This window comes from Amblyomma maculatum, chromosome 8, assembly GCF_055883805.1.
Source record: "Amblyomma maculatum isolate TAMU_Amacu chromosome 8, ASM5588380v1, whole genome shotgun sequence".
NCBI lineage: Eukaryota > Metazoa > Arthropoda > Arachnida > Ixodida > Ixodidae > Amblyomma > Amblyomma maculatum.
The window spans coordinates 33,196,844-33,224,313 of NC_139351.1; the positions used below are offsets into that span (position 1 = coordinate 33,196,844).

The 27,470-nt window shown below is 44.2% G+C and overlaps 1 protein-coding gene across 1 annotated transcript in view; it reads right to left on the minus strand.

The window, feature by feature from the left end:
* Positions 1-27,470, minus strand: part of LOC146180867 (tyrosine-protein kinase transmembrane receptor Ror-like) — a 389,432-nt gene that overhangs the window by 122,767 nt on the left and 239,195 nt on the right. Inside the window, exon 2 of the mRNA XM_084576195.1 lies at positions 7,670-7,823. Coding sequence (XP_084432321.1) covers positions 7,670-7,823 — 154 coding nt within the window. The remainder of the gene's footprint in view (positions 1-7,669; positions 7,824-27,470) is intronic.

Genomic DNA, 27,470 nt, shown 5'->3' on the forward strand with positions numbered 1-27,470 from the left:
TTAGTGAGCGTATGTTACCTTTAGGTTGCGTTTACACACATCTCTCAGTAACAATCGCCGTTTAACCCGCTCAGTGGCAACCAGTGACGAGAAAGAAGTTGCGGGACCCTACCGTTGAGAAGACGGAATTACGCTTCTTTGCATGCGTCTTTATCACTGATACTTATCACCTGTCGGTGGCAGCGCTTTGCAAAGCATGGAGGCCGCACGCTCCCGTGTTCCCTCTTCTGGATGTGCTTCTCTGTAAAACCTGCCCTGGGCCACTTGTGGCGGGGCCTACTGCTAGTAAATTTCTCACTTTCATCCACCCACGTGCCGCCTCCAAAAGCCATTAACTCCATGGGACAACGCAAAAAAGACGGGGCTGTAGGAATAACACAAGCGAGCGCTGACTTTCAACTGAAGCTTTATTGCTTGTCCCGTGAAAATATATACACGTCTTTGTCTTCCTTACGCTTTCTGTACTCATGAGTCATGGATTACCAACTCGCTAAAGCGTTCGCTTTAGCCGATTTACTTCACATGGTATTAAAGCTCGCACCCAGACAAAAGTTTGGTTACGTGTTCTGCACAGTAAAATTAGGTCGTGAGCTTACATCGCTGCTCACAAGTTTAGCTTACTTATGGTCCACCATTGTCGACAGTTGCCGAAAAGAAAGAGAATAAGGTGCGCACTCGCTAAACTAATTTAGAAAACTAAAGGGCATACTAGTTAGTCCATAGAAGGCTAATAGTTATTGTGCCCCGTTCGTGCTTTTGATGCGGCATATCGCATCGCTCAATGTCGCGATATGCCGGTACATCAGCAGCACTCGAGCTCAAATGCATCTTTATACGTTTCTTCCCGCCATATATATTCCAGTTTGTGAACCATCAAGGTCGGACCACTTAGCACCACCATTCGTATAAAAATTTGTGGACCACCTATTAGACGCAGAATGTTCAGAGTGGCGTCAAACGATTCAGCCTATTACGGAGCGCAAAATTACCAGTTGAGCCAGATCCTAGTGCACGCAAGAGATTCGCACCAACGACCTTTGTCGTCCCAAACCACACCTCGCATGAATCTTCGTACGCCACACATCAACTGCAGTGGGGAGGAGGAGTGGGGACGGCGGTCCAGGGCGAGCACCGTTCTTACGGTGGAAATACCCAGTATTTGTCTCACACTTCCGGGTGGACACCAAGACCGCGCCCAAAGGAAGGGAGGAAGGAGGGACTGAAAGAAGATAGAGAGAAAGAGCTGCCATATAGCGGAGGGCGCCGGAATAATCAATATTTAGTTCGTAATGTAAAATCCGGCCGTGAGCGGAAGCGAGTCAAAATCGAAACGGCGGCTGCGGTCGATGGCAACGCTCGTGAAACCTGGTTCAAGGATAGTTGAAGCTCTACCATTTATTAAGGCATCATGTCACCAGTTCATCTTTATTTGGGTGTATTAACCATGGCCCGGTGGCTACCTATGGACAAAATGTCTTTAGGTCTACTTGTTTGTTCCTTGGTCTAGTAAATTTGTCCTTATATCCAAAGAGTGGTCCCTCTGTATGATGTCACATAAGATATGACGTCACATTTCGTTTACAGTTTCCATTCACAGGACCCTGTCACGGCGTTCATGAGGCAATAAAGGTTCCCACCTTAAAAAAAAGTTTATTAAGCTAGCGCACTGCGCCAAGGTTCACGTTAAAGGGAAACTGAAAGAAAAAAAGCATATATAAAGTCATCTTCTAATGCAAAAAGCCCGTTGAGGCGGCCTTTGTGAGTATATACTAGTCAAAGTTAAAGAAATCTGCGTAGACCGTATATTCGAGAATTTCTCCTTGCTAGCCCTCGGAGCCGAATAGGGCGACACTTCCATGTGCGTTCTTTGCCTAGCCACCCCTTTCTTTCGTACTGTTAATTACTATTACTTAACGCCTTTTCCAAAACTAACCGAGAAGCTCCATTGGCCGGCGGAGCAAGCGCGGGGTTGAGCGGCGGCGCAACGGTCGCCATCGCCGAATGTAAAACGGTTGACATGTCTCGCTATCTATTTTGGGATGATAAAGTGTAAGCAGGTGGCATGCGACGGTCCTATTTCGTGCCTTTGGATTACTGTGCTACTGAGGGAGGGCGCTGCGGATAACAGAATTCATTCAATACTCAGTTTTGGCTGCCGCCGTGAAACGCATATAATAGAGAGATTTAGCTTACCGTGATCCGCGATCCGCCACCGTGACCCTCTACCGCGCGTGGGCGGGGCGCACAAGCTGATTGGTCCCGACGCGGCAGGTCTATGTGCTGACATCAAGTATGTGGCGCCATCTATCGGCGTCAAGGGGATCTGGGCATGCGCAGTGGAAAGCACTGTGGCGGATCACGGTAGCGGATCGCGGATCACGGTAAGCTAAATCTCTCTAATATCAGTGCACAGTTTCCGTAGACGTAACGATTTGGAAAATACTTGCTATTCTCTCTTTTTGACTGCTACTAAATGAAGTTGTAGGGTTCTCTAGAACTCCCATGTGGATTTCCAGCGATTCTTAGTCTGGTATGGGACTCTTCATTGAGCTGCAGGACTGTTGCGGTTTTCCATTCTCTGCTTGGCGTAAGTGAAGATGATATCCTGCAGAATGTGCATGTCTTCAGCAATGCGACCTTATTCAGGTAAGTTCACCAAGGCAGTGGAACATTTCGACACGTGGCGGGCCCCGTGACCATAATACCAAGGAAGGTGTAGTATCCTATAGGCGCCTGGTGCTAAAAGCTCGGATGCTGTACGCGGAATGCTCTCGTCCGTGCTCTCTCTTCTAGAGGAGAAAGGGCGAGGCGGTGCTGCAGAACCACGCAACAGAAAGAGCTCTCCCTCTCTCTGCCTCCTCTCCTTTTCCTCGGGCGCTGGAAATACTCCTTTTTGCGGCATCACGGAGGCGGCAGCCATAGTTGGTTGGGCAGCTGTCGTGCATCGTCGCACGAGTCGCTCGGCGATGCCCAAAGCGTGCCGCTGCCGAGTGGAGACACGAATATATTCCCAGACGCGCGAAGGACGTAAACAGCGGCCGAAGAGCGTGGCGAGAAGATGCGGGAGAAACGGGGAGGCGAGAGGCTGGAGTCTCGGAGAGAAGAACGGAGGAGGAGGGCGCGAGCTCCGAGTTCCTTGCACTCCGCCGGGAGTAAGCGCCGCCGGGTGGGATGTAGCGCCTAACGAGCTGGGCGGAAAGAACAGAGCTAGGCAAGGCCTTGCTCTTGCGCCTCCTTTTTAAGTGTTCTAAGAATAAGCGGCGTGTAACAGAGCTTTTTGTCGCACGTGCTGCTCCGTAAGCAGTAATACGTCGGTACGAGTCATCCTTGTCAGATTCGTACGAACAGGGGTGCAGGGATAGGAACGGAGCAAAGGTGCTCCTTTAAAACGATGGCTCCATGAGACACTTCGCCTTGGGTAAAGACGGGTTGCCATCGTAAGATGGTTGTAACTTATTTCGCTTTCGGCCGAACCAGATCTTTTGTGGATCTGTTCTGGTTCACGCTTTTAGGGTTCAGTTCCAGATTTTGCACTGGTGGAGAGTTCCGTTGCGGTTAGAACAAGAACCGGCTCAGTAAAGAAAGATATTTTAATAAAGATAACCACCACAATTAATGGTGAAACTATGACGTCTAAACACAAAATCAAACAAAAACAAAAGAAAAATCCGTTTTATGTGTGGTATTTCGACTTGACCGAGGTGCATGCACTGTCCGTGGCTAATTTACGACTACAGCCGCAGGCCTAAATAAATTTAAAAATTGTCGCCTTCTTATATTTCGAATTGTGTAGAAATTGAAGACAGATAACTTTAGACAAAACGGCGGTTGCTTGTAAATGCACGTTATACTCCCACATTTTTTGGAAACATCATAGCGGATCTCAGAAAGGTGCGGTTTTATAAACATTTTTAAACAACTTTTGCTGAAAACGCAGAAGTATATTTATGTTTAAGAAAATAAATACACCTTCAATTGTAATAAGGAACTAGACGGCAAATTACGAGCGCTGCGACGGAGAGCAACAACGAGAGAGTAATGACAAGGACAGGCGCTACTATCAACTACTACAGGCGCTACTACTTGATAGTAGCGCCTGTCCTTGTCATTACTCTCTCGTTGTTGTTCTCCGTCGCAGCGCTCGTAATTTGCAATCATGTACCAACTAGCTCAACTTTTCGTATTACGGAAAGAACTAGACGAGTTTAAAAAGCTAGAAATTTATTGTGTGCTCTCACGAGAACACCAGATATATGCACATTTTGCTGAGATTAGAGGGTAGGGACGGAGGAAACATCGTGCTGGACATACCAAATGCCACGCTGTATATTGAGTGCGTTACAGCCAGAAGGTTGCGGAAGCAATAGGGGAATATATACTAACAATGAGAACAATGGCTCATTAGCATTGATCCATGAGCACTCATACTGCTACAGAGGAAAGCTGCACAGCATTCCCCGAAATTTTCTAGTCAATAAAAATATTTGTTGGGTTAGCTGGTGAGATGACGGCACGGTGGTGGCGAGTTGAAACCAAGGATCACGAGGAATTTTTCTTTAACCATGAAATTATGGTGAAAGCTGCATAACCTTTATTTGTAGCTGTGCAGCGCTTGGGCGGAGTGATGAGCACTATCTCCTTCGTTGCAAACCTTGACTGACCTAATATATGTATTTCCCTAAACATTACACTAGCCTCTTCCTAAGTCTTCATTAATCTCTCTTTCCGTGGAGACCATTCTTTTCGTGGAGACTAGACGTAGGCATGACATGTATCGCAGGAAGTGCGTATAGCACATCTACAGGTCGACTCATGGGTGCTGGAATCGGCCCCGCCAAATTAGCCAGGTAGTTGGGCTGCTAGGGCACAGTCCTGCTCCAGCCCGCTTCCGCACTGAAAACTATACGGGCACCGCACATATTTTCCCTCGACAGGCTTCTGCAGCCGCTCTTGGAGCTTAACGTGCTGCGGGGCGCAGCCGAAGTTCTTTTTTGAAGAGATAGCTTGTAAGGCTAAGGTTTACGTGCACAGGAATGTGACCTTCAAGTGACCCAGAGGTCAACCTACGAAATATTGAGGTGTCGCTATGGTGTCGCACCCCGTTGTGACAAGGTGAAATCGATAAACTGTGACGTGCAGATATGGTTGGGTAACACCGACACGTTATAGCTGACGGCCCATCGTGACTGAGTATATAAAAAGCGCGCAGCGCGACTGGCCATTGCTGCAGGATGGAGGCAGATGAGAGGAACACGAATGAAGCTATCGCGTACACACTGAGTTAACCGCAGCTAAACAACCATTAATTTTGTTTAATATTATTTACTGCTTGAAAGCGCGCTGAACGAAGCTTGCTTCCTTTGTTATTTGGCCTTACAGCGTTTAACTGCTCTTCACTGGTCTCGACCTCTCGCATCGCAGAATGAATAGATGTAAGTTTAAGGGGAATAATTCGAATACTGCCAATTAGAACACATGGCAGGAGAGGCTGCGCGGATGCTCAACTCGTCTCGGGTATCGGGAGACGAAGTTTTTTTGATTGCTGACACACACACACACACACACACACACACACACACACACACACACACACACACACACACACACACACACACACACACACACACACACACACACACACACACACACACACACACACACACACACACACACACACACACACACACACACGCACGCACGCACGCACGCACGCACGCACGCACGCACGCACGCACGCACGCACGCACGCACGCACGCACGCACGCACGCACGCACGCACGCACGCACGCACGCACGCACGCACGCACGCACGCACGCACGCACGCACGCACGCACGCACGCACGCACGCACGCACGCACGCACGCACGCACGCACGCACGCACGCACGCACGCACGCACGCACGCACGCACGCACGCACGCACGCACGCACGCACGCACGCACGCACGCACGCACGCACGCACGCACGCACACACACACACACACACACACACACACACACACACACACACACACACACACACACACACACACACACACACACACACACACACACACACACACACACACACACACACACACACACACACACACACACACACACACACACACACACACACACACACAGATAGTAGACGTGGCAGATGCCTCAGGTCGTAGTACCACCGAGAGCTTCCAAACGATGCGATTCAACAGTTCCATAGGAGCAACGTTTAAACTAGTACTGGACACTCTAATTGGTCGCAACGCAAGCGACGTAACCCGCCAGCTATGATGATCTTTTGAGCACTCACTTGAGACAACAACTTCCTTTCATTTCTACTTGCTAAATACTACTGCCCCGAGTCCGCCCTTCTATGCTTTCCTTTAGCCTACAACAAGCAACCTCCGGATTTTTAAAATAGCTGCCCCAAAATATAAAGGCTTCTAATATAGAGGCTGTTTACGGTAATGCTTGACTTCAAGGGAAGCTACTCGCGAATGTTACTGCTAAATGAGAGCAGGTGATCAAAATTTAAAGAAGTTAGGTGAAATACTGAGCCTAATACGCTAAATGATTTTCATTGTTCGGTTGTAAAATGATTAAGGGTTAACAAACATTTTAAGATTAATTAGTTCCCTTCATGTAATAGTTTAATTTGTTTCGTAGGCACAGGTGATCAAAGTTTTAAGCAATTAGGTGAAATACTGAGCCAAATAAGCTAAATGATTCTCATCGCTCAATTAAAAAAAGCTGTAGGGTTAACAATTGGTTTAAGATTAATTAGTTCGCATTATCGAATCGTTTATTTCGTAGGCACAACTCTTCATCACATTGCCTCATTTGGTAGATAAGTTTCTTAGATAAGGAGACAATTTCACACTGCCTACGGCAGATCTTGACGGCTAAATTTGTGTGGGGAGACCTGTTATTCTGTCTCAGGAATAAAAAGAAGAAAAGAACCACAGTTATGTACTGGTTCCCCATATATTAGAATGAAACGTATTCTGAACCGGTTAGGAGCTTTTCCTGGGCATCGTTCCGGTTCGGATTCGGTTCCAATATGGCGGCAATTATACGTCTTCGGGGCGGTTCCGGTTCAAAACCAAGGTGATGTAAAAGCAATAACGTCTTGGATAGTATGACACATGACAAACATGTGGGGAGAAGACTAAGCCTTGTAGGGACGGCGGTATTCTGCAACCAAGTATGAGCCCGAGTGTGGCTTTGAGCAGGAGCTGAAAAGCCGCCTCAGTGTACAGGTTTGTGTACAGTATACAGGGCTCATCTGCGCACCCCTTATCTATATAACATCTAATAACTTTTTAGTCAATATGGCCTTGTATATTTGCGCCAATAGATTATCTTCACCGCGAGTACTCTCACTTACAGGAAAAACGAAAAACGATGTTTCATCAATAAGTTCGTCAGCACTGCGCTGACACCCACGAGACTGTGAGCGAAATTAGGATTCTGTTTCAGTTGTACTGTAATTCTGTCAAATAACTGCATGCGCTTCATCTTTCACAATTACCTGAAACGACACCAGCTCCGTTATCACAGGAACCTGCCACTAGGCGAAGCGGACAAGAACGTAGCAAAATGTTTTCATTTCAGCTGGCCGGTACTACACAGAAAACTTCATCACATTGGGAAACAATAACTGACGTATCAAAAGGTGTTCCTCACCTCGGTGGTGGAGGCGGCGCTGCGGTCGTCTCGATTTCGTTGATGTCTGCCGCCTCGGACGAAGGGTCGAAGGGCGGGGGCTTGATGGCCTGCGCTGGCGCTGGCAACTGCGGCTGCTGTACCGAGCGCCTCCAGTGGCGGCCGAAGTCCAGCACTGCGACCACAGGGGGAAAATATGGAAAAGCGGATTAGCACACACGTCACGGAACCAAAGGGAGCCGTGTTTTTGGCATATCTCGAATGCATTTAATTATTTCTATAACGCCATACCTTTATGAAGCGCAATGCTCATTTCCTAACGAAAAGGCAAGCCGTCAATAATTAAGCCCGCGGTAAGGGCTTGCAAAGAATGGACACAACCAGGGAACCCTAGTATGAGCATTGGGAAGGCGCGCTGACCAATCCGCGGCTGTAATGTCATATGGCATTTTTGAATGGGTAAGTCACCCATAATTCCTGGCTGCATTCAACAAACGTTTGATTGACTGACTGATTGATTGCTGATTCATTGAATGATTCATTCATTCTTTCTCATTCATACATCAGGCAGGAGCGATAGTGCAAGGAAAAGTGTTCAGTGGAAATCCCCTACAAAACAGAGGTATTCTTAGCATGAGAAGTGACACGTGCGCGAGAAGGGGAGCTTCCCCTTAATCCAGCGTACTGCTAACGAGAGTACTGTTTCTTCTGATTCCGAAAGACTTCAGTTGCACCATATTCTATCGAGACTATACACCTGGAATCAAAACAAGCGCTGCGGTTGTCCATAAGATGATGAAAAGGTACCATCAGGGAACCTTGAATTTTTCTCTTTTGATTGCGAAACAAGTGGCGGGTTGTAAGGATGCATCGCTGTAAGAAAGGAATGGCCCCCTACTTACTTGGCTAAGCTAAATTCGACGTAGGTGCGCTAGTACGTTTTGTTCACGTTCAGTTTTGCTTATCTTGGTTTGATTTTGTTTATCTCTGACTCTGATTATCTTTTTTTTGGGGGGGCACATAAAGATACAGTCTTTAGGGACCACATTATGTGAAAGACCACCCGGCACAGTCACAAAGCCATACATCTATCACGTCGTACAAAGCTGCCTGCAACATGATTGAAGGGTAGCGTGCCTGCCTTGGGATCCAAGTGTTCCGGGTTCAAATCTCAAGGGAGTCACCCGAGTTAACAACACCTGCCAGCTCGGCCAATATTGAAAAGTCATACAACCCGAAGACCAGACAGTGCCTGGTATACGAGCTTCACCCGTATATAACGGCGTTTAGTGGGAAAGTACTCCTAGCGTAGAATGATGGATTTCCTCGATTTCCAGATTTCGTACCCTAACCGTGTTTGGCTCATGAACAAAGCTTAGACTGGCTGTACAGAGTTCCGTATTTGTCTGTCAGGACTGTAAAAAGTATCGTGCGCAAGCTAATAGACTCTTTGGACTCAAATTCTGACCACGAGATAACGTGTAATGGTCTACGTTTTTTTTTGATAAGCAATGTAATATCTACACTTTCGTGCATTCTCCGGAATCGTCGAAAAACTGCAGTAGGCTGCGGTAAGCTTTTAGTCGAAACAACTGAAGCAGCCATAAGTATATGATTATCTTATTGTGACCTGCTATGAGTGACCTCGACTACCAAGGTGCCTACCATGACGAATGTCGTCACATTAGGCATACTTAACACTAATTGAGGCATAATTTGCACTAATTAAACTTACGAGGACAAGTGGTGAAGAAATTAAACCTGAACGTGTCCGAACACGCACTGGCGTAATTAGGCCTTTCTAAGCCTAATAGGCCTAGCTAATATAAAGCTCTGCAAAGTTGCATTACAGCAGTACGTCGATGTCTGACCATCTGTTGGCCGTGATTGCACCTTCCTGAACAGAATCAATCTTGATTAGGCTTAGCTAAGCCTATCGGGCCTAACGAAGCCTTTTGTTGTGCGAAAGCACTTCTATCCTTCGCACGTCAAACTTGCGCGGAGCTGTGACAAGACAACTATCATTTTCTCGCCATGTGACAGAATTCGTGTCAGTGCACTAAGACGAACTTAAGGGTTGCATTTAACTCACAATAAAATTACGCAACTAAATCGCCGTTACACATGATGTGCGGCTTTTACTTCCTCCTTGTAAAGTACTCAGCTGATTAAGGGGCAATTAAATACGGTGTTCAGCACACAAGCTGCATGTGACCCATGGAGAAATCGGCCGTGGGTGTACAGTCCGCGCAACCCTAAAGTCGCACTCGAGTCCTGCTACTTTTACACTGGCGTTCACACGCCAGCAAGGAGTATGAAGAACTCACCTGAGCTAGGCCTCGGCTAGGTTATCGTTATGCCGGATAATGCCACACAATGACGAATCAAGTTTATATTCATGGGACGATACTGATTCCTACCAACATAAAAGAAATCTGTTTTAGACATAAATATTAAAGGTTTCTCTTAATGTACTAATATTAGACATTTGAGCCCCTTTAGTTTTGCTACTTATAGTTTGTTAGGAAAAGCTAAGGAAAAAAATTTGGAGGACGCTAATAAGCTTCGCCTTTAAGAATGGAACGCGATAGCGTTATCGCGCCTCGTTCGCACCGTCTACTCATTTGCTTGTCGCGCTTTTGAGTGGCACAAAGGCGTAGTTCACATGACACAACACTCGTTAACTTGTCCAAAGCATGACTGCTTGGTAATTACTTGTTCTGAAACGTAATTCTGACATTATACAATTCTGTATTGTGTTCTGCGTACTGCAGATTTTCTTGCTCTACCTGTTTGTTTAGAGTTCACGCGCATTCATAATCTCGCTCACTCACCATACACATACACACATCGCACTGGCACTTTCACACATCATAGTCCAAGTCAGTGGGGACTCCTTGCATTCTGTTGTTCCGTGACACACACAAGAGACGGTGTAGTGCGCCCGGCACTGGTAGACACAACCGCTTTCATTACACGTCTTTCAAGAGCGAGCTCATGTTCCGACGCTTCATGCCCTAGCGGTGACGTCATCGCTTCCCCTAGCGGCTTCTGCGAGAGAACCTTTCGGCTGCAGTTCGCGCGTGCAAGCGTTCCTTCGCTTACAATGCGGCTGAGGCGTGCACTGAGAAGGGAGGCTCTGTTTCGAATTCTTTCCGGGACGTAGAAGCACTGCCAGCCACCTTGCCGAAACGCGCGGGCCTCAAGTTGCAGTCGTAGTTCGTCGGCAACATCGTTGCCGATCCGAGCCGGCGCGATGAAGATCTCGGAGGCCATGCCTTGTCTATCTTATTTCGTGCGCCACACGCATGATGGCGCTACGTGCACGCCAAGCGAAGAGGAAGTACAGCGGAAAAGTAATTTGCCACTCGCTTAACTGCGTGTTCTGTAATTCTGTAATTTACATGCCCATAATTATTATTATACGCCATAATACACTTCTCTAAGGGACAGTTCTGAGACAACACCGTAATCAATAGACGCGCCTTTGTCCATTTCAAACCATCTAGCTGGCATGGCGGATTTATTTTCTTTCTTTTATTTATTTTCTTTCGCGACGTTACCGACCCCTTTTTGCGCACTGTGTGCCAAGTGAGGCTCGCGCGGGCGTTGCCCAATTTCGTTGTTGCTACGGAAAGCATGCCAGGGCGTCTTTCTAGTTTTTTCAAAGAGATTGTCAGCAGTGTTCGAATTCTGTCAGCTCGCTTCTCGACAGAATACTTAAGTTCAGTGAAAAAGAAGAACCTGTATAAAGCTGTTTGTGACGACTTCTTCCCTGTTCCTGTGTACAGAGCCTTGTATAGCGGCCGTCTAGGTCAAGACGTACTGAAGCGTGTCAAAAGAATGCCAGTTTCTCCTGGGGTAAAGACGTTTTTCTTTAAGTTACATACAGGAACATTATCGGTACAAACTTTTTTTGAAAGCAAGGGCTTTTATCTGCCATGGGGTTCACTTTGCTTAATATGTAAACAGCCAGAGACAATAGACCATGTATTTCTGCACTGTTGGGAGGGCGTCTATTTTTGGGACGTGCTGCAACGAACTGTTAAAAAAGAATTACCATTAGACTCATACGGGATTAGATTCCTGCCAACTGAAAATAATGATGGGATTCCACTTGATACGGTTATGCTAATAGGCCTGCACAGTCTATGGCGATCCAGAATGGCGGGTTTTCACTGTGACCCTGACGCCCGCCCTGCAAGGCTCTACTTCCGCGAGAGTATACACGCATCGGTTGAAATGCACAAATTGAAGACCACTGTGCCAGACTGGATTTTAAGAGTCGAACCACTATGCGAGCTGAAGGAATTTTAACTTGACAAAGGCAACTCGTATGAGCCTGCCGGCTTCTGTATTAAGTGTCATGCTTGTGGTAACCGCTCTGCTGTGAGCATTTGATTGTAGCGCGTTTTTGTTGGTTTTGTTGTGTGTTGGTGATGACCAGCAATAAAGAAAAAAAAAAAAGCTGGCATGGCGGAGTGGTTAGCGTGCTCGTCTCGCACCCCAGAGGCCCACGTTCGACTCCTCTGGCCGGCGATTTTTCCTACTCGTTTTTATTTGTTAATGCTTCTGGGATTTTTCGCTCACGGCCAACGCCGGACGACGCGGGACGGCGGCCGTCGACTGCGACACGGGGCCCTTAACGCTATCGCGTTAGAAGGTGCACGAAGGAGCGCTGAATGGGGAAGGGAAATAATTTTTAAATCTACATATGAACGTTTGTAGCTACTGCTGATGTAAAATAACTGCATCCAGTCACTGTTCAGAATACGGTACATTGAACCTGTGACGGAGAGGTTTCGCAGTAAAAACGCATTCGAAATGACCTTTTTACGTTTCCTACTTTCTTGTTATTATACCAGATAATATGCCAGAGAAACCTTCAAGGAAATGTAATGCATTTTTTTTAAACAGCAACAACAACAACAAAGAAGCTTTGAAATACCAGAAAAATATAAAACAGTATATAATATACTACAAATATACTATAAAATGATATTTATTCTAATGTTAGTGGTGCAAATTACGAAGGCGATGTGCTATCCTTTAGCTTTGCACAGCCAATATTTTGCCTCATATTATATTAAGGTGCTCTCTTAGTGCGGTCGTTGACGCGGAGTTTGTGAAGATAAAATGACTCTGATAAAACGAAGCTAAGGGGAAAAGAGGGAGAACGCACAGGAAACCGGCGGCGTCGAGTGATGAATAATGAAACCGAGAGATGGCGTCACACTTCGGCGGGCGCGCTCCCACTGCACGGCCCGTCTACCCGCATCTTCGGCCGGAGGCGTTACAGCCCTCGTAGCAGAACCGTTTGGCGGCGTTCTATGTATTCCTGGCGCGGCTCAGCACAGCGAGCAGCAGCTGCTGCCAAACGCGTTCACTCTCGGTCTCTATCAAAATGGCCACCGATGTGAAAATCGAGGCGCGCTACGTGAATCGCAAGCCTTCTTTTCTCGCTGAAACGGCTGACGCCGTCTGAATCACATTGGCGCAGGCCGAAACAATGCGCCCGTAGAAGCAAATACAACAACGGTCTCGTAGAGAGACAGAAAAATAACCTAAAAGAGACAGAAACAGACATAAAGGAACGCTGGTCTCGCTAGCGAAGGTATGGTATACGCTAAAAGGGTTTTAATGGCGACGTGAACGGAGAGCCAAATGCGTCCCGGCAGTCGTCGCTAGCGTCGCAGGGTGTGCGCGTAACTTCCGGTCGTCTGCACACTAGTCCGCCCTCTTTCTCCTTCGCTTCTACCGCCTTGTGGAAACCACAGCAGCGTCGTCGTCTCCAAGGCCCTCAGTGTCGCAGAATTCCTCTCTCAGTTTCGGAAATTTCGTGGGTTTCGCTGTTCGTGTCTCTTTCGCCTGCGCGCGCGAAGAAAAGGTTTCTTCACTGCAGCTTCCTTCGGTTCCGCCGAAAGCGATCCGTTTGGCGGTTGAAGGCGACAAAAGCAGACACAGGAAAAGAAAAAAAAAAGAAAGCACTGCACAGCCAGACCCGCAGAATTTGCTTCGCCATTGCCAGGAGAGCTGAAAGCTAAACTTCGTTTCCCGTTCGCCTTGCAGATCACGTACGGAAACCTCAATAAACACTTTCTCCTTCGTTGAAACCATGCGAGCTTTGTCTGGATGTCCCAAAAAGTATCAGTAAACGGGAAACCAAACATAAAGGCGCAACGGAAAGAAGGAGAAGCGGGCTCCACGAGAAAGCCTTTTGTTCGGCGAATGAATTCTCCACTGAGGGGAAACGAAGTATTCCAGAAGATATTGTTTCTTTTTTCCTTATACCGACAGTTCGCAGTTCAGCGCCCCTGCGTATACACGCTGCCTTGCTCGTGGTTAATTGCGCTTTTTCTTGTTGTCTAAAACCGACCAGTGCTGGGTTTCCGCTGTGTTGACTTATACCACATTCCGATCACGTAACCGTTTTATTCGTCGGAGGAAAGCGATAGCGTGCGGTAATTGGGAATTACGCGGCGACTACGAGACGGCCCCATCAGCGACCACGCAGAATCGACTTGGCTTGACTCGTTGCTCAATGCTTGAGCCTTACGCCATGCCTTTCCCGCTCATTGCTTCCGCTCTGTGGGAAATACCCGAGGCGCGATGCACCCATACATGGGCAGTGCAATCACGTTCTGAATCCGATTACAACGTGAGAGTGTTTTCTGGAGGAGTTTGTGCAACGATTAAGCCAAAGAGACGATGGCGCTTTCTTCGCATTTATTTTATATTCCATAGTAACTGATTAAAATACAACAGTAAAAAAAAAAAAAAAAAGAAAGCTAGGATTGACATCCACGGCATCGAAGGAGCTTTAGATTTCTCAGGGTCATTCGTCTTATATTCCAGAAGAACTGATTAAAATACAATAGCAAAAAAAAAAAAAAAAGGAAGCTAGGAATGGTATCGGTGACATTGCAGCTCTAGATTTCTCACGGCCAACTCAGAGGAGGATGCAGTCAGGTTCTAGGTTGACGGGACGAAGATCAAAAGGCAAGAAGAAAGTGTGCGGAGGAACATTTGGAGCACAAATGACAAACAAGTGAAGTAACTTGTGTAGGCGCACACGAGGTTGCCAGAAGGAGCCAGGTGCATGGACACACCTTCAAGGCAGAAGAAATTCTTTATTACTATAGGCATGAAGATGGTTCGGCCATGCGATGCTGACGGACGATAACCTGCCAGTGCTGAAATGTCTATTAACATACGGAAAGAAACTAAAAATGAAGCATTCGTTTCTTTTAGCAACGTGGAATACCAGCTTCCACGCGCAAACAGTGCAGATGTCTGCTTTCATTCAAGATCTGTCCAGGCTTGGACGTGTTCACAACCGACCCTAACTCGCCGGTTTTTCCCACATGCCTTTCCTTTAAACTGTAGTCAGACGCGCAGTGTTGCGGACGCTAATTTGTGATGTTTTCCAAAAAGATCAGCGTCGCCCCATCGTCTCCTCATCGTACAAAAAAAACGAACTAACAACAGCCAATAACCGACCGGATGCGGTCGGAAGCCGCAGCCTTATCCGAATCCAATCCAAAGCCGCGCAGAACGCACCGGGAGTCGGCCTCATCCGAGCTGAGGTGCACGTCCGGAAATTTACAAACACACTACCAAGCGTAATCGTGAAACGCGCAATCACTAGAGCGCGGCAGGGAGGAAGAAAAGAAAAGAAGAAAGGAATGCTGAAGACACGACAGCCGGGGATCGCTGATTCAAATCCGTACCGACAACGGGGGCGAAGCTCGGCCAGGGTCGTCAGCTGCGCAACGGAAGCTGAGCACACGACGAGAACGAGGCGCTGTAAAAACCAGGGATGTACGGGAGAGCCACGATCAAAGTGCATTATGGGAATTAGCATATAGATGGCGGCTTCGCACCCCGCTGCCTTATTTCCTCCCGTTTTCGCAGCGAAAATCCCCACGCGCACACGCACGCTATGAGCGCCCTTCTGGTTCGCGATCCCCTGACCGGAAGCATAGGGCAGGAAGTCAGGATGGGTTGAAGCTGAGAGGTGGAGGAAGAACGGGAAATAATTAAAAAAAAAAAATGCCGCATAACGAAGATAAAAGAAAGGAGGTTTGTGCAGTGCAGGGACCTTATCTCGCAAAAAGAGCCGAACAAAGGCGGGGGACAAAACACTGCCTGCGGTACCTGCTCGCCCTACCGAGAAATGAACAGCCGACACAAAAAAGGACAAAATTGTAAGAAGAAAAATCCAGTTCCGAAGAGCGGCCCGAGGAAAAAGCGGAAGACATTAGGGAAGCAAGGGTTGGAGTTATTTAACGCCTGACGAAGGCGCATTGCAAAATGTTCGAAACGTGAATTTATTATTGCGCGCGAAGAATACCAAAGGAGGGAAAAAGATTTGCTATATAGCAGCCTAAACGTCGCCGCCACTATTAGAACTCGGAAGTAAACGGAGAGGGATACAGAAAAGTGACTAAGGGCATGGAGGCTAAATATTATTAAAAACAGAAAAAAACAAAACAAGAATGCGTATTTTATAAAAACTGCGTAAAAAAAGCGGGCAGCTACCGTCCCAGCCGAACCATATTTAAGAACAAGCGAAAATGTTATTTCTCCAGGGTGGCTGATTAGGTGGCGGCAAGGGCTTCGGTTATTGAATTATGGATCGCAGGGATTGCCCACGCAGCCAGTCAATTTTTTCTTACTCGTGATTTTTTTTTTCTCTTCCTATTTCCATGCAAAAAGTGTTGCCTGCTTGGCTTGGTCATTGTGAGCAACCTCCTTTTTGTACGAACATTTGTCAGGCATCAGTGCTTCTTCGCACATGTAATTTCGTCGAGCGCAGTAAGTCATCATTTCGCTGTTCTCTGTGCGCGGTCAATATCACGTGACATGTCCAATTTTTCAATCTCGCAACACCCTTTAAAAGCGCCAAGCCCATCGCTTTTCATAGCAATATCCCGAGCCTACTGAGTGCGAACTAAACAAAAAAAAAAAAATAATAATAACAGCTGAGATTTCGTGATTCCTTGATACATTAATTTTGTAGATATCTGCATAACACGATCGACATTTCACAGGTGCTCTATTTAACACATGGCGACCACACGTTGCATGGTTTCGGATTCATCGCCTGCTTGCTTCACATGAAAATTTACAGCCCACCGATTCTTGCACCGCGTAAAGCTGTGATGCTTGTGCATTGTAAAGTTGTTCCTGCGGACCATGCCGATCGGAAGCCTTTATCTAACTTTGTGTTCTGAGACGTCCCGATCTCGCTCCAAAGAATAGGATGCTTCCTCTTGAGCTATATAGAGCGATTACTGCCTTCGCAGTCTTTTCCAGCTTATATACAGACCTAGAGCCAGCTTTTTTCGATCGATTTGTGTCGGTTTTTGATCTGTATCTGTGTGTTTTTTGCCCGTAGTTTAAGGCCCGTTATTTTTACGCCATGGCTTCCTGCATACACTTAGAAATTGTTATTCTACTCATATTCTGCGATTAAATGTCTACGCACATATACGCCAGTATTTTTGAGGCCTCGGCTGCCCTCCTGTTATCGTCCAGTTTCCGAGGGCGTTGTTCATACATGATATTTTTCACTGACCTTCCTTTCCGGTGCTACAGAAGACGCACGGCGTATGTCGATTTGCACCGCCAATTTTCTGGTTTTGCTGAGGGCACCTATCTGCCCAAAGTTTTCCTATCTGTCGGGAGCTCTGATGCTTTTGTTCCAGCTCTGACTGAACTTCTGCCCAGCGGTACAAAACGACATCCCCAAATGTGAGCCCCAACACCACTACTTTTCAGATATCTCACCGTTACATTTCTATTGTAAAACACATATGGCTCTGTTTCATTACTAAAGCACCCCTCCTCCCTTTCGCCCAAGTACTGTTCTCTTTTTTTTTTTTCATGTTTTTCAGCGTATAACTCCCCTTCCTTTAGCCTTACCTCAAGATATCCGTATTCTGCCAACCTGCATATCTAAAGTCTTTGTATCATAATGACTGTGGCCTTGTCAAGCTGCCCAAGAGGCAGCTTTTACTGTAGGCATCCTGCCACCATGTACTTTGTGATGGTGAAATAAAGTTATTATTATTATTATTATTATTATTATTATTATTATTATTATTATTATTATTATTATTATTATTATTATTATTATTATTATTATTATTATTATTATTATTATTATTATTATTATTATTATTATATCTTCGTACCAGTACTGACTGCCATATATAATAACTGTTTAAAAAATGCTGCCTTTCCTCGCGTGTGGAAAATGGCACGCGTGTTTCCTGTCTTCAAGTCTGGAAACAAATCTGATGTTTCCAATTATCGTCCGATTTCTCTTCTATGTGCAACCTCTAAGCTTTTCGAATTAGCTTTGCACAGCGTACTTTCCTTCCATCTCAAACATATCATAGTACCGAATCAACATGGCTTCATGTCGGGCCGCTCTACTTCTACCAACCTAGTCACGTTTATGACGTATGCCTCTGCAGCAGTCCTTCAGAGGGGTCAGGTTGACACTGTGTACTGTGATATGAGCAAAGCTTTCGACGTTGTTACTCACTCACTACTTCTTGAAAAACTTCTACTCTCTGGCGTTGAAGTCTCACTCGTAGCCCTCCTACGCAACTATCTCCTTGATCGCTTCTGCTTTGTCAGTGTCAATGGACAGACTTCTTTCGTTTACCCTGCAACGAGTGGAGTTCCTCAAGGTTCAGTACTAGGCCCGCTTCTCTTCTCCGTTTTTATTAATGATGTTTCCTCGGCGATAAAGAACTCCTCGTTTCTTCTTTATGCTGATGATATAAAAATATTCAAGGTAATACATTCTTTTCAAGATTGCGTGTTGTTGCAATCGGACATATCTGCTTTTTCTGATTGGTGTGCGATGAATCGACTTACCCTCAATTCTTCCAAAACTAGGGTTGTGTCCTTTACTCGTAAAACACATAGCTTTCTCTACCATTATTCTGTGAATTCTGTGCTGTTGGATAGGGTTGATGAAATTAATGACCTTGGTGTACTTTTTGACCGCACCCTCAGCTTCTCCTCTCACACTAACCGCATTGCTCAGCGGGCTATGCGCACACTCGGATTCGTTTGCAGACTTTCGAGAGAGTTCCACACTCCACTTCCGTTCCTAAAACTGTACCTGTCCATATGCCTGCCGGTCTTGGAGTATGCGTCGGTTGTTTGGAATGGCACTTGCAAATCGAACTTGGACAAGGTTGACAGAGTACAAAAAAAATTTTTACGGATATTTCATTATCGCTTTCCTTGCGCAACTTCCCCCTCTCGCTCCACCAGGAGCGCCCAACTGAATCTTCCTTCCCTTCACTGCCGTCGTATCAGACTTGATATCATATTTCTGTACAAACTCCTTCATGGCCACATTATGAGCCCTCAGCTCTTAGAGTACATCCTACTGCGCGTTCCGCGAAAGAGCATGAGGGAATTCAGACCATTTCAGGTTTCTCCTCTTCATTCCCACTCCCCTCTAGACAGGATGCAGTGGTTGTTTAACACTTTTTGTCCTCACCTTGACATCTTCCAAAACTCGCTCTGTTCATTTACATTGGATGTTCGTAGCGTTGTATTCTAAATAGTACTTTATCACTTAAAACTCCCACTTTCTAGCCTTAAATTGTATTTACTTCACTTTTTGCTTTTTCTCCTGTTCAATGCTGTCTGTATCGTGAACTACTTTTTATCCGTTTCTTACTTATATTTCAACTTTAAACTTTATATTCGAATCTTACTGCCCCTTGTTCAATTTTACTTCTTTATTGTATTATTCTGTATTTCTAGCCTGTGTTTTAAGTACCATGCACTTGTTGCGCCTTGAAGGGTTGTTTATTTTATGTATATTTCTATATTACTATAATCAATGTCAGTTATTTGTTGTTGTTTTTTTTTTTCTCTTCTATCTACCGTTCTTTTTTTTTCTTTATTTCCTGGTGTGCTAAAAAATTCTCTCACTGTGTATATAAGTGATGCTACTCATTGTTTGCTTACTTTCCGTGATACTTTTCGTCTGTTTCATTTCATGTATTATTTATTTATTTTTTTTTTGTGTTCTCTCTGTGTGTGTAAACATGTTTGTGCTTTTTCATTTTTGTTTCTTTTTTTTTATTTGTGCTGCAGCACAAAGACCACATGGTTGTTCCTGCGCACATTAAATAAAGATTGATTGATTGATTGATTGATTGATTGATTGATTGATTGATTGATTGATTACAAACTTCTTATTTTAGGTGATTTTAATACTCCTGGTATCAACTGGAACTCACTTATTTCTTCGCACAACAATCATTACATATTAAGTAAGTGTAACGCTCTACTTGATTTTATAGCCTTTAACTCTTTGCAGCAACACAATTTCATTGAAAACTGTTGCGGTAATATTCTTGACATCTGTCTATCGAATTTTGAAAGTGTTCGAGTCTCGAGTTCAGACATACCGCTGACTCGCTGTGACAAATTTCACCCTCCGCTTCTAGTTACTACTGCTGTCTCTGCCTCACCTTCTACTAATTCAGATCGGGTGGGGAATTCACCCCGTTTCGCGTATGCACGTGGTGATTATGTCGGTATTTTCAATTTCTTCTCTTCCGTCGACTGGTCCCTTTTAAATGACATTAATGATTCAGATGGACAAGTCAGTCGCTTTACAGAAATAGTTCTTGATGGTATGCGTCGGTACCTACCTTTGCATACTCCTACGCGTAGGAAGTTCCCTTCCTGGTTTTCAAGGGAACTAATAACGGCGTTAAAGCTCGAGGAACGGGCCCATCGTAAAGCGAAACGCCCTGGGTTTCACAATTGAGCAGATGAGTTTCGCCGTGTGCGTTCTCTTTGCAAACGTTTATACAAGCGGGACTACGACTCCTATCTTGAGTCTTTAGAGAGGAATGCCTCAAATCGTCCTAGTCAGTTCTGGCGTTACGTTCGCAAGCGTTCCATTAAATCAGATTAAAGTATCAGCTTAGTTGACTCTCAGGGTTCGGAAATTCGGGATGTTGCCGACAGATTTGCACAACATTTTTCCTCCGTTTACAAACATCCACATTGTGATTCCGTTTTCCTCCCATCTGGTGCACTATCTAATTCCATTCTCTTTGACGAGGAGTTGATAACTGAGAGTCTTAAGCGTCTGAGACCATCTTTGTCTCCTGGACCTGATGGCATTCCAGCTGCCATAATAAAAGCCTTCAGTTATATCTTCGTACCAGTACTGACTGCCATATTTAATAACTGTTTAAAAAATGCTGCCTTTCCTCGCGTGTGGAAAATGGCACGCGTGTTTCCTGTCTTCAAGTCTGGAAACAAATCTGATGTTTCCAATTATCGTCCGATTTCTCTTCTATGTGCAACCTCTAAACTTTTCGAATTAGCTTTGCACAGAATACTTTCCTTCCATCTCAAACATATCATAGTACCGAATCAACATGGCTTCATGTCGGGCCGCTCTACTTCTACCAACCTAGTCACGTTTATGACGTATGCCTCTGCAGCAGTCCTTCAGAGCGGTCAGGTTGACACTGCGTACTGTGATATAAGCAAAGCTTTCGACGTTGTTACTCACTCACTACTTCTTGAAAATCTTCTACTCTCTGGCGTTGAAGTCTCACTCGTAGCCCTCCTACGCAACTATCTCCTTGATCGCTTCTGCTTTGTCAGTGTCAATGGACAGACTTCTTTCGTTTACCCTGCAACGAGTGGAGTTCCTCAAGGTTCAGTACTAGGCCCGCTTCTCTTCTCCGTTTTTATTAATGATGTTTCCTCGGCGATAAAGAACTCCTCGTTTCTTCTTTATGCTGATGATATAAAAATATTCAAGGTAATACATTCGTTTCAAGATTGCGTGTTGTTGCAATCGGGCATATCTGCTTTTTCTGATTGGTGTGCGATGAATCGACTTACCCTCAATTCTTCCAAAACTAGGGTTGTGTCCTTTACTCGTAAAACACATAGCTTTCTCTACCATTATTCTGTGAATTCTGTGCTGTTGGATAGGGTTGATGAAATTAATGACCTTGGTGTACTTTTTGACCGCACCCTCAGCTTCTCCTCTCACACTAACCGCATTGCTCAGCGGGCTATGCGCACACTCGGATTCGTTTGCAGACTTTCGAGAGAGTTCCATACTCCACTTCCGTTTCTAAAACTGTACCTGTCTATATGCCTGCCGGTCTTGGAGTATGCGTCGGTTGTTTGGAATGGCACTTGCAAATCGAACTTGGACAAGGTTGACAGAGTACAAAAAAAATTTTTACGGATATTTCATTATCGCTTTCCTTTTGTAACTTCCCCCTCTCGCTCCACCAGGAGCGCCCAACTGAATCTTCCTTCCCTTCACTGCCGTCGTATCAGACTTGATATCATATTTCTGTACAAACTCCTTCATGGCCACATTATGTGCCCTCAGCTCTTAGAGTACATCCTACTGCGCGTTCCGCAAAAGAGCATGAGGGAATTCAGACCATTTCAGGTTTCTCCTCTTCATTCCCACTCCCCTCTGGACAGGATGCAGTGGTTATTTAACTCTTTTTGTCCTCACCTTGACATCTTCCAAAACTCGCTCTGTTCATTTACATTGGATGTTCGTAGCGTTGTATTCTAAATAGTACTTTATCACATATAACTCCCACTTTCTAGCCTTAAATTGTATTTACTTCACTTTTTGCTTTTTCTCCTGTTCAATGCTGTCTATATCGTGAACTACTTTTTATCCGCTTCTTACTTGTATTTCAAATTTAAACTTTATATTCGAATCTTACTGTCCCTTGTTCAATTTTACTTCTTTATTGTATTATTCTGTATTTCTAGCCTGTGTTTTAAGTACCATGCACTTGTTGAGCCTGGAAGGGTTGTTTATTTTATGTATATTTCTATATTACTATAATCAATGTCAGTTATTTGTTGTTGCTGTTTTTTTCTCTTCTATCTACCGTTCTTTTTTTTTTCTTTATTTCCTGGTGTGATAAAAATTCTCTCACTGTGTATATAAGTGATGCTACTCATTGTTTGCTTACTTTCCGTGATACTTGTCGTCTCAGTTTCATTTCATGTATTATTTATTTCTTTTTTTGTGTTCTCTCTGTGTGTGTAAACATGTTTGTGCTTTTTCATTTTTGTTTCTTTTTTTTATTTGTGCTGCAGCACAAAGACCACATGGTTGTTCCTGCGCACATTAAATAAAGATTGATTATTATTATTATTATTATTATTATTATTATTATTATTATTATCATTATTATTATTATTATTATTATTATTATTATTATTATTATTATTATTATTATTATTATTATTATTATTATTATTATTATTAAGAACTCCTCGTTTCTTCTTTATGCTGATGATATAAAAATATTCAAGGTAATACATTCTTTTCAAGATTGCGTGTTGTTGCAATCGGGCATATCTGCTTTTTCTGATTGGTGTGCGATGAATCGACTTACCCTCAATTCTTCCAAAACTAGGGTTGTGTCCTTTACTCGTAAAACACATAGCTTTCTCTACCATTATTCTGTCAATTCTGTGCTGTTGGATAGGGTTGATGAAATTAATGACCTTGGTGTACTTTTTGACCGCACCCTCAGCTTCTCCTCTCACACTAAACGCATTGCTCAGCGGGCTATGCGCACACTCGGATTCGTTTGCAGACTTTCGAGAGAGTTCCATACTCCACTTCCGTTCCTAAAACTGTACCTGTCCATATGCCTGCCGGTCTTGGAGTATGCGTCGGTTGTTTGGAATGGCACTTGCAAATCGAACTTGGACAAGGTTGACAGAGTACAAAAAAAATTTTTACGGATATTTCATTATCGCTTTCCTTTCGCAACTTCCCCCTCTCGCTCCACCAGGAGCGCCCAACTGAATCTTCCTTCCCTTCACTGCCGTCGTATCAGACTTGATATCATATTTCTGTACAAACTCCTTCATGGCCGCATTATGTGCCCTCAGCTCTTAGAGTACATCCTACTGCGCGTTCCGCGAAAGAGCATGAGGGAATTCAGACCATTTCAGGTTTCTCCTCTTCATTCCCACTCCCCTCTGGACAGGATGCAGTGGTTATTTAACTCTTTTTGTCCTCACCTTGACATCTTCCAAAACTCGCTCTGTTCATTTACATTGGATGTTCGTAGCGTTGTATTCTAAATAGTACTTTATCACATATAACTCCCACTTTCTAGCCTTAAATTGTATTTACTTCACTTTTTGCTTTTTCTCCTGTTCAATGCTGTCTGTATCTTGAACTACTTTTTATCCGTTTCTTGCTTATATTTCAACTTTAAACTTTATATTCGAATCTTACTGTCCCTTGTTCAATTTTACTTCTTTATTGTATTATTCTCTATTTCTAGCCTGTGTTTTAAGTACCATGCACTTGTTGCGCCTGGAATGGTTGTTTATTTTATGTATATTTCTATATTACTATAATCAATGTCAGTTATCTGTTTTTTTTTTTCTCTTCTACCTACCGTTCTTTTTTTTTTTTCTTTATTTCCTGGTGTGCTAAAAAATTCTCTCACTGTGTATATAAGTGATGATACTCGTTGTTTGCTTAATTTCCGTGATACTTTTCGTCTCAGTTTCATTTCATGTATTATTTATTTCTTTTTTTTGTGTTCTCTCTGTGTGTGTAAACATGTTTGTGCTTTTTCATTTTTTTTTGTGCTGCAGCACAAAGACCACATGGTTGTTCCTGCGCACATTAAATAAAGATTGATTGATTGATTGATTGATTATTATTATTATTAGTTGCGTAGCCCTCCTACGCAACTATCTCCTTGATCACTTCTGCTTTGTCAGTGTCAATGGACAGACCTCTTTCGTTTACCCTGCAACCAGTGGAGTTCCTCAGGGTTCTGTACTAGGCCCGCTTCTCTTCTTCGTTTCTATTAACGATGTTTCCTCGGCGATAAAGAACTCTTCGTTTCTTCTTTATGCTGATGATATAAAAATATTCAAGGTAATACATTCTTTTCAAGATTGCTTGTTGTTGCAATCGGACATATCTGCTTTTTCTGATTGGTGTGCGAAAAATCGACTTACCCTCAATTCTTCCAAAACTAGGGTTGTCTGCTTTATTCGTAAAACACATAGCCTTCTCTACCATTATTCTGTGAATTCTGCGCTGTTGGACAGGGTTGATGAAATTAATAACCTTGGTGTACTTTTTGACCGCACCCTCAGCTTCTCCTCTCATACCAAACGCATTGCTCAGCGGGCTATGCGCACACTCGGATTCGTTTGCAGACTTTCGAGAGTGTCCCGTACTCCACTTCCGTTCTTAAAACTGTACCTGTCCATATGCTTGCCGCTCTTGGAGTACGCGTCGGTTGTTTGGAATGGCACTTGCAAATCGAACTTGGACAAGGTTGACAGAGTACAAATTTTTTTTTTTTACGGATATTTCATTATCGCTTTCCTTGCGCAACTTCCCCCTCTCGCTCCACCAGGAGCGCCCAACTGAATCTTCCTTCCCTTCACTGCCGTCGTATCAGACTTGATATCATATTTCTGTACAAACTCCTTCATGGCCACATTCTGTGCCCTCAGCTCTTAGAGTACATCCTACTGCGCGTTCCGCGAAAGAGCATGAGGGAATTCAGACCATTTCAAGTTTCTCCGTCTCTTCATTCCCATTCCCCTCTGGACAGAAAGCAGTGGTTATTTAACTCTTTTTGTCCTCACCTTGACATCTTACAAAACTCGCTCTGTTCATTTATATTGTAGGTTCATAGTGTTGTATTCTAAATAGTACTTTATCACATATAACTCCCACTTTCTAGCCTAAAATATTGTATTTACTTCACTTTTTGCTTTTTCTCCTGTTGAATGCTGTCTGTATTATGAACTACTTTTTATCCGTTTCCTACTTATATTTCAACTTTAAACTTTATATTCGAATCTTACTGTCCCTTGTTCAATTTTACTTCTTTATTGTATTATTCTGTATTTCTAGCCTGTGTTTTAAGTACCACGCACTTGTTGCGCCTGGAATGGTTGTTTATTTTATGTATATTTCTATCTTACTATAATCAATGTCAGTTATTTGTTGCTGTTTTTTTCTCTCTATCTGCCGTTCTTTTTTTTCTTTTCTTTCGTGATGTGCTCAACAATTCTCTCACTGTGTATATAAGTGATGCTATTCACTGATTGCTTTCTTTCCGTGATACTTTTCGTCTCGGTTTCATTTCATGTGTTATTTATTTCTTTTGTGTTCTCTCTGTGTGTGTAAACATGTTTGCGCATTTTCATTTCTGTTTCTTTTTTTTATTTGTGCTGCACGAAGACTACATGGTTGTTCCTGCGCACATTAAATTAAGGTTGATTATTATTATTATTATTATTATTATTATTATTATTTCAACTTATTATTATTATTTCAACTTCAATTTCAATTTCATTGAAAACTGTTGCGGTAATATTCTTGACATCTGTCTATCGAATTTTGAAAGTGTTCGAGTCTCGAGTTCGGACATACCGCTGACTCGCTGTGACAAATTTCACCCTCCGCTTCTAGTTACTACTGCTGTCTCTGCCTCACCTTCTACTAACTCAGATCGGGTGGGGAATTCGCCCCGTTTCGCGTATGCACGTGGCGATTATGTCGGTCTTTTCAATTTCTTCTCTTCCGTCGACTGGTCCCTTTTAAATGACATTAATGATTCAGATGGACAAGTCAGTCGCTTTACAGAAATAGTTCTTGATGGTATGCGTCGGTACATACCTTTGCATACTCCTACGCGTAGGAAGTTCCCTTCCTGGTTTTCAAGGGAACTAATAACGGCGTTAAAGCTCAAGGAACGGGCCCATCGTAAAGCGAAACGCCCTGGGTTTCACAATTGGGCAGATGAGTTTCGCCGTGTGCGTTCTCTTTGCAAACGCTTATACAAGCGGGACTACGACTCCTATCTTGAGTCTTTAGAGAGGTATGCCTCAAATCGTCCTAGTCAGTTCTGGCGTTACGTTCGCAAGCGTTCCATTAAATCAGATTTAAGTATCAGCTTAGTTGACTCTCAGGGTTCGGAAATTCGGGATGTTGCCGACAGTTTTGCACAACATTTTTCCTCCGTTTACAAACATCCACATTGTGATTCCGTTTGCCTCCCATCTGGTGCACTATCTAGTTCCATTCTCTTTGACGAGGAGTTGATAACTGAGAGTCTTAAGCGTCTGAGACCATCTTTGTCTCCTGGACCTGATGGCATTCCAGCTGCCATAATAAAAGCCTTCAGTTATATCTTCGTACCAGTACTGACTGCCATATTTAATAACTGTTTAAAAAATGCTGCCTTTCCTCGCGTGTGGAAAATGGCACGCGTGTTTCCTGTCTTCAAGTCTGGAAACAAAACTGATGTTTCCAATTATCGTCCGATTTCTCTTCTATGTGCAACCTCTAAGCTTTTCGAATTAGCTTTGCACAGCGTACTTTCCTTCCATCTCAAACATATCATAGTACCGAATCAACATGGCTTCATGTCGGGTCGCTCTACTTCCACCAACCTAGTCACGTTTATGACGTATGCCTCTGCAGCAGTCCTTCAGAGGGGTCAGGTTGACACTGTGTACTGTGATATGAGCAAAGCTTTCGACGTTGTTACTCACTCACTACTTCTTGAAAAACTTCTACTCTCTGGCGTTGAAGTCTCTCTCGTAGCCCTCCTACGCAACTATCTCCTTGATCGCTTCTGCTTTGTCAGTGTCAATGGACAGACTTCTTTCGTTTACCCTGCAACGAGTGGAGTTCCTCAAGGTTCAGTACTAGGCCCGCTTCTCTTCTCCGTTTTTATTAATGATGTTTCCTCGGCGATAAAGA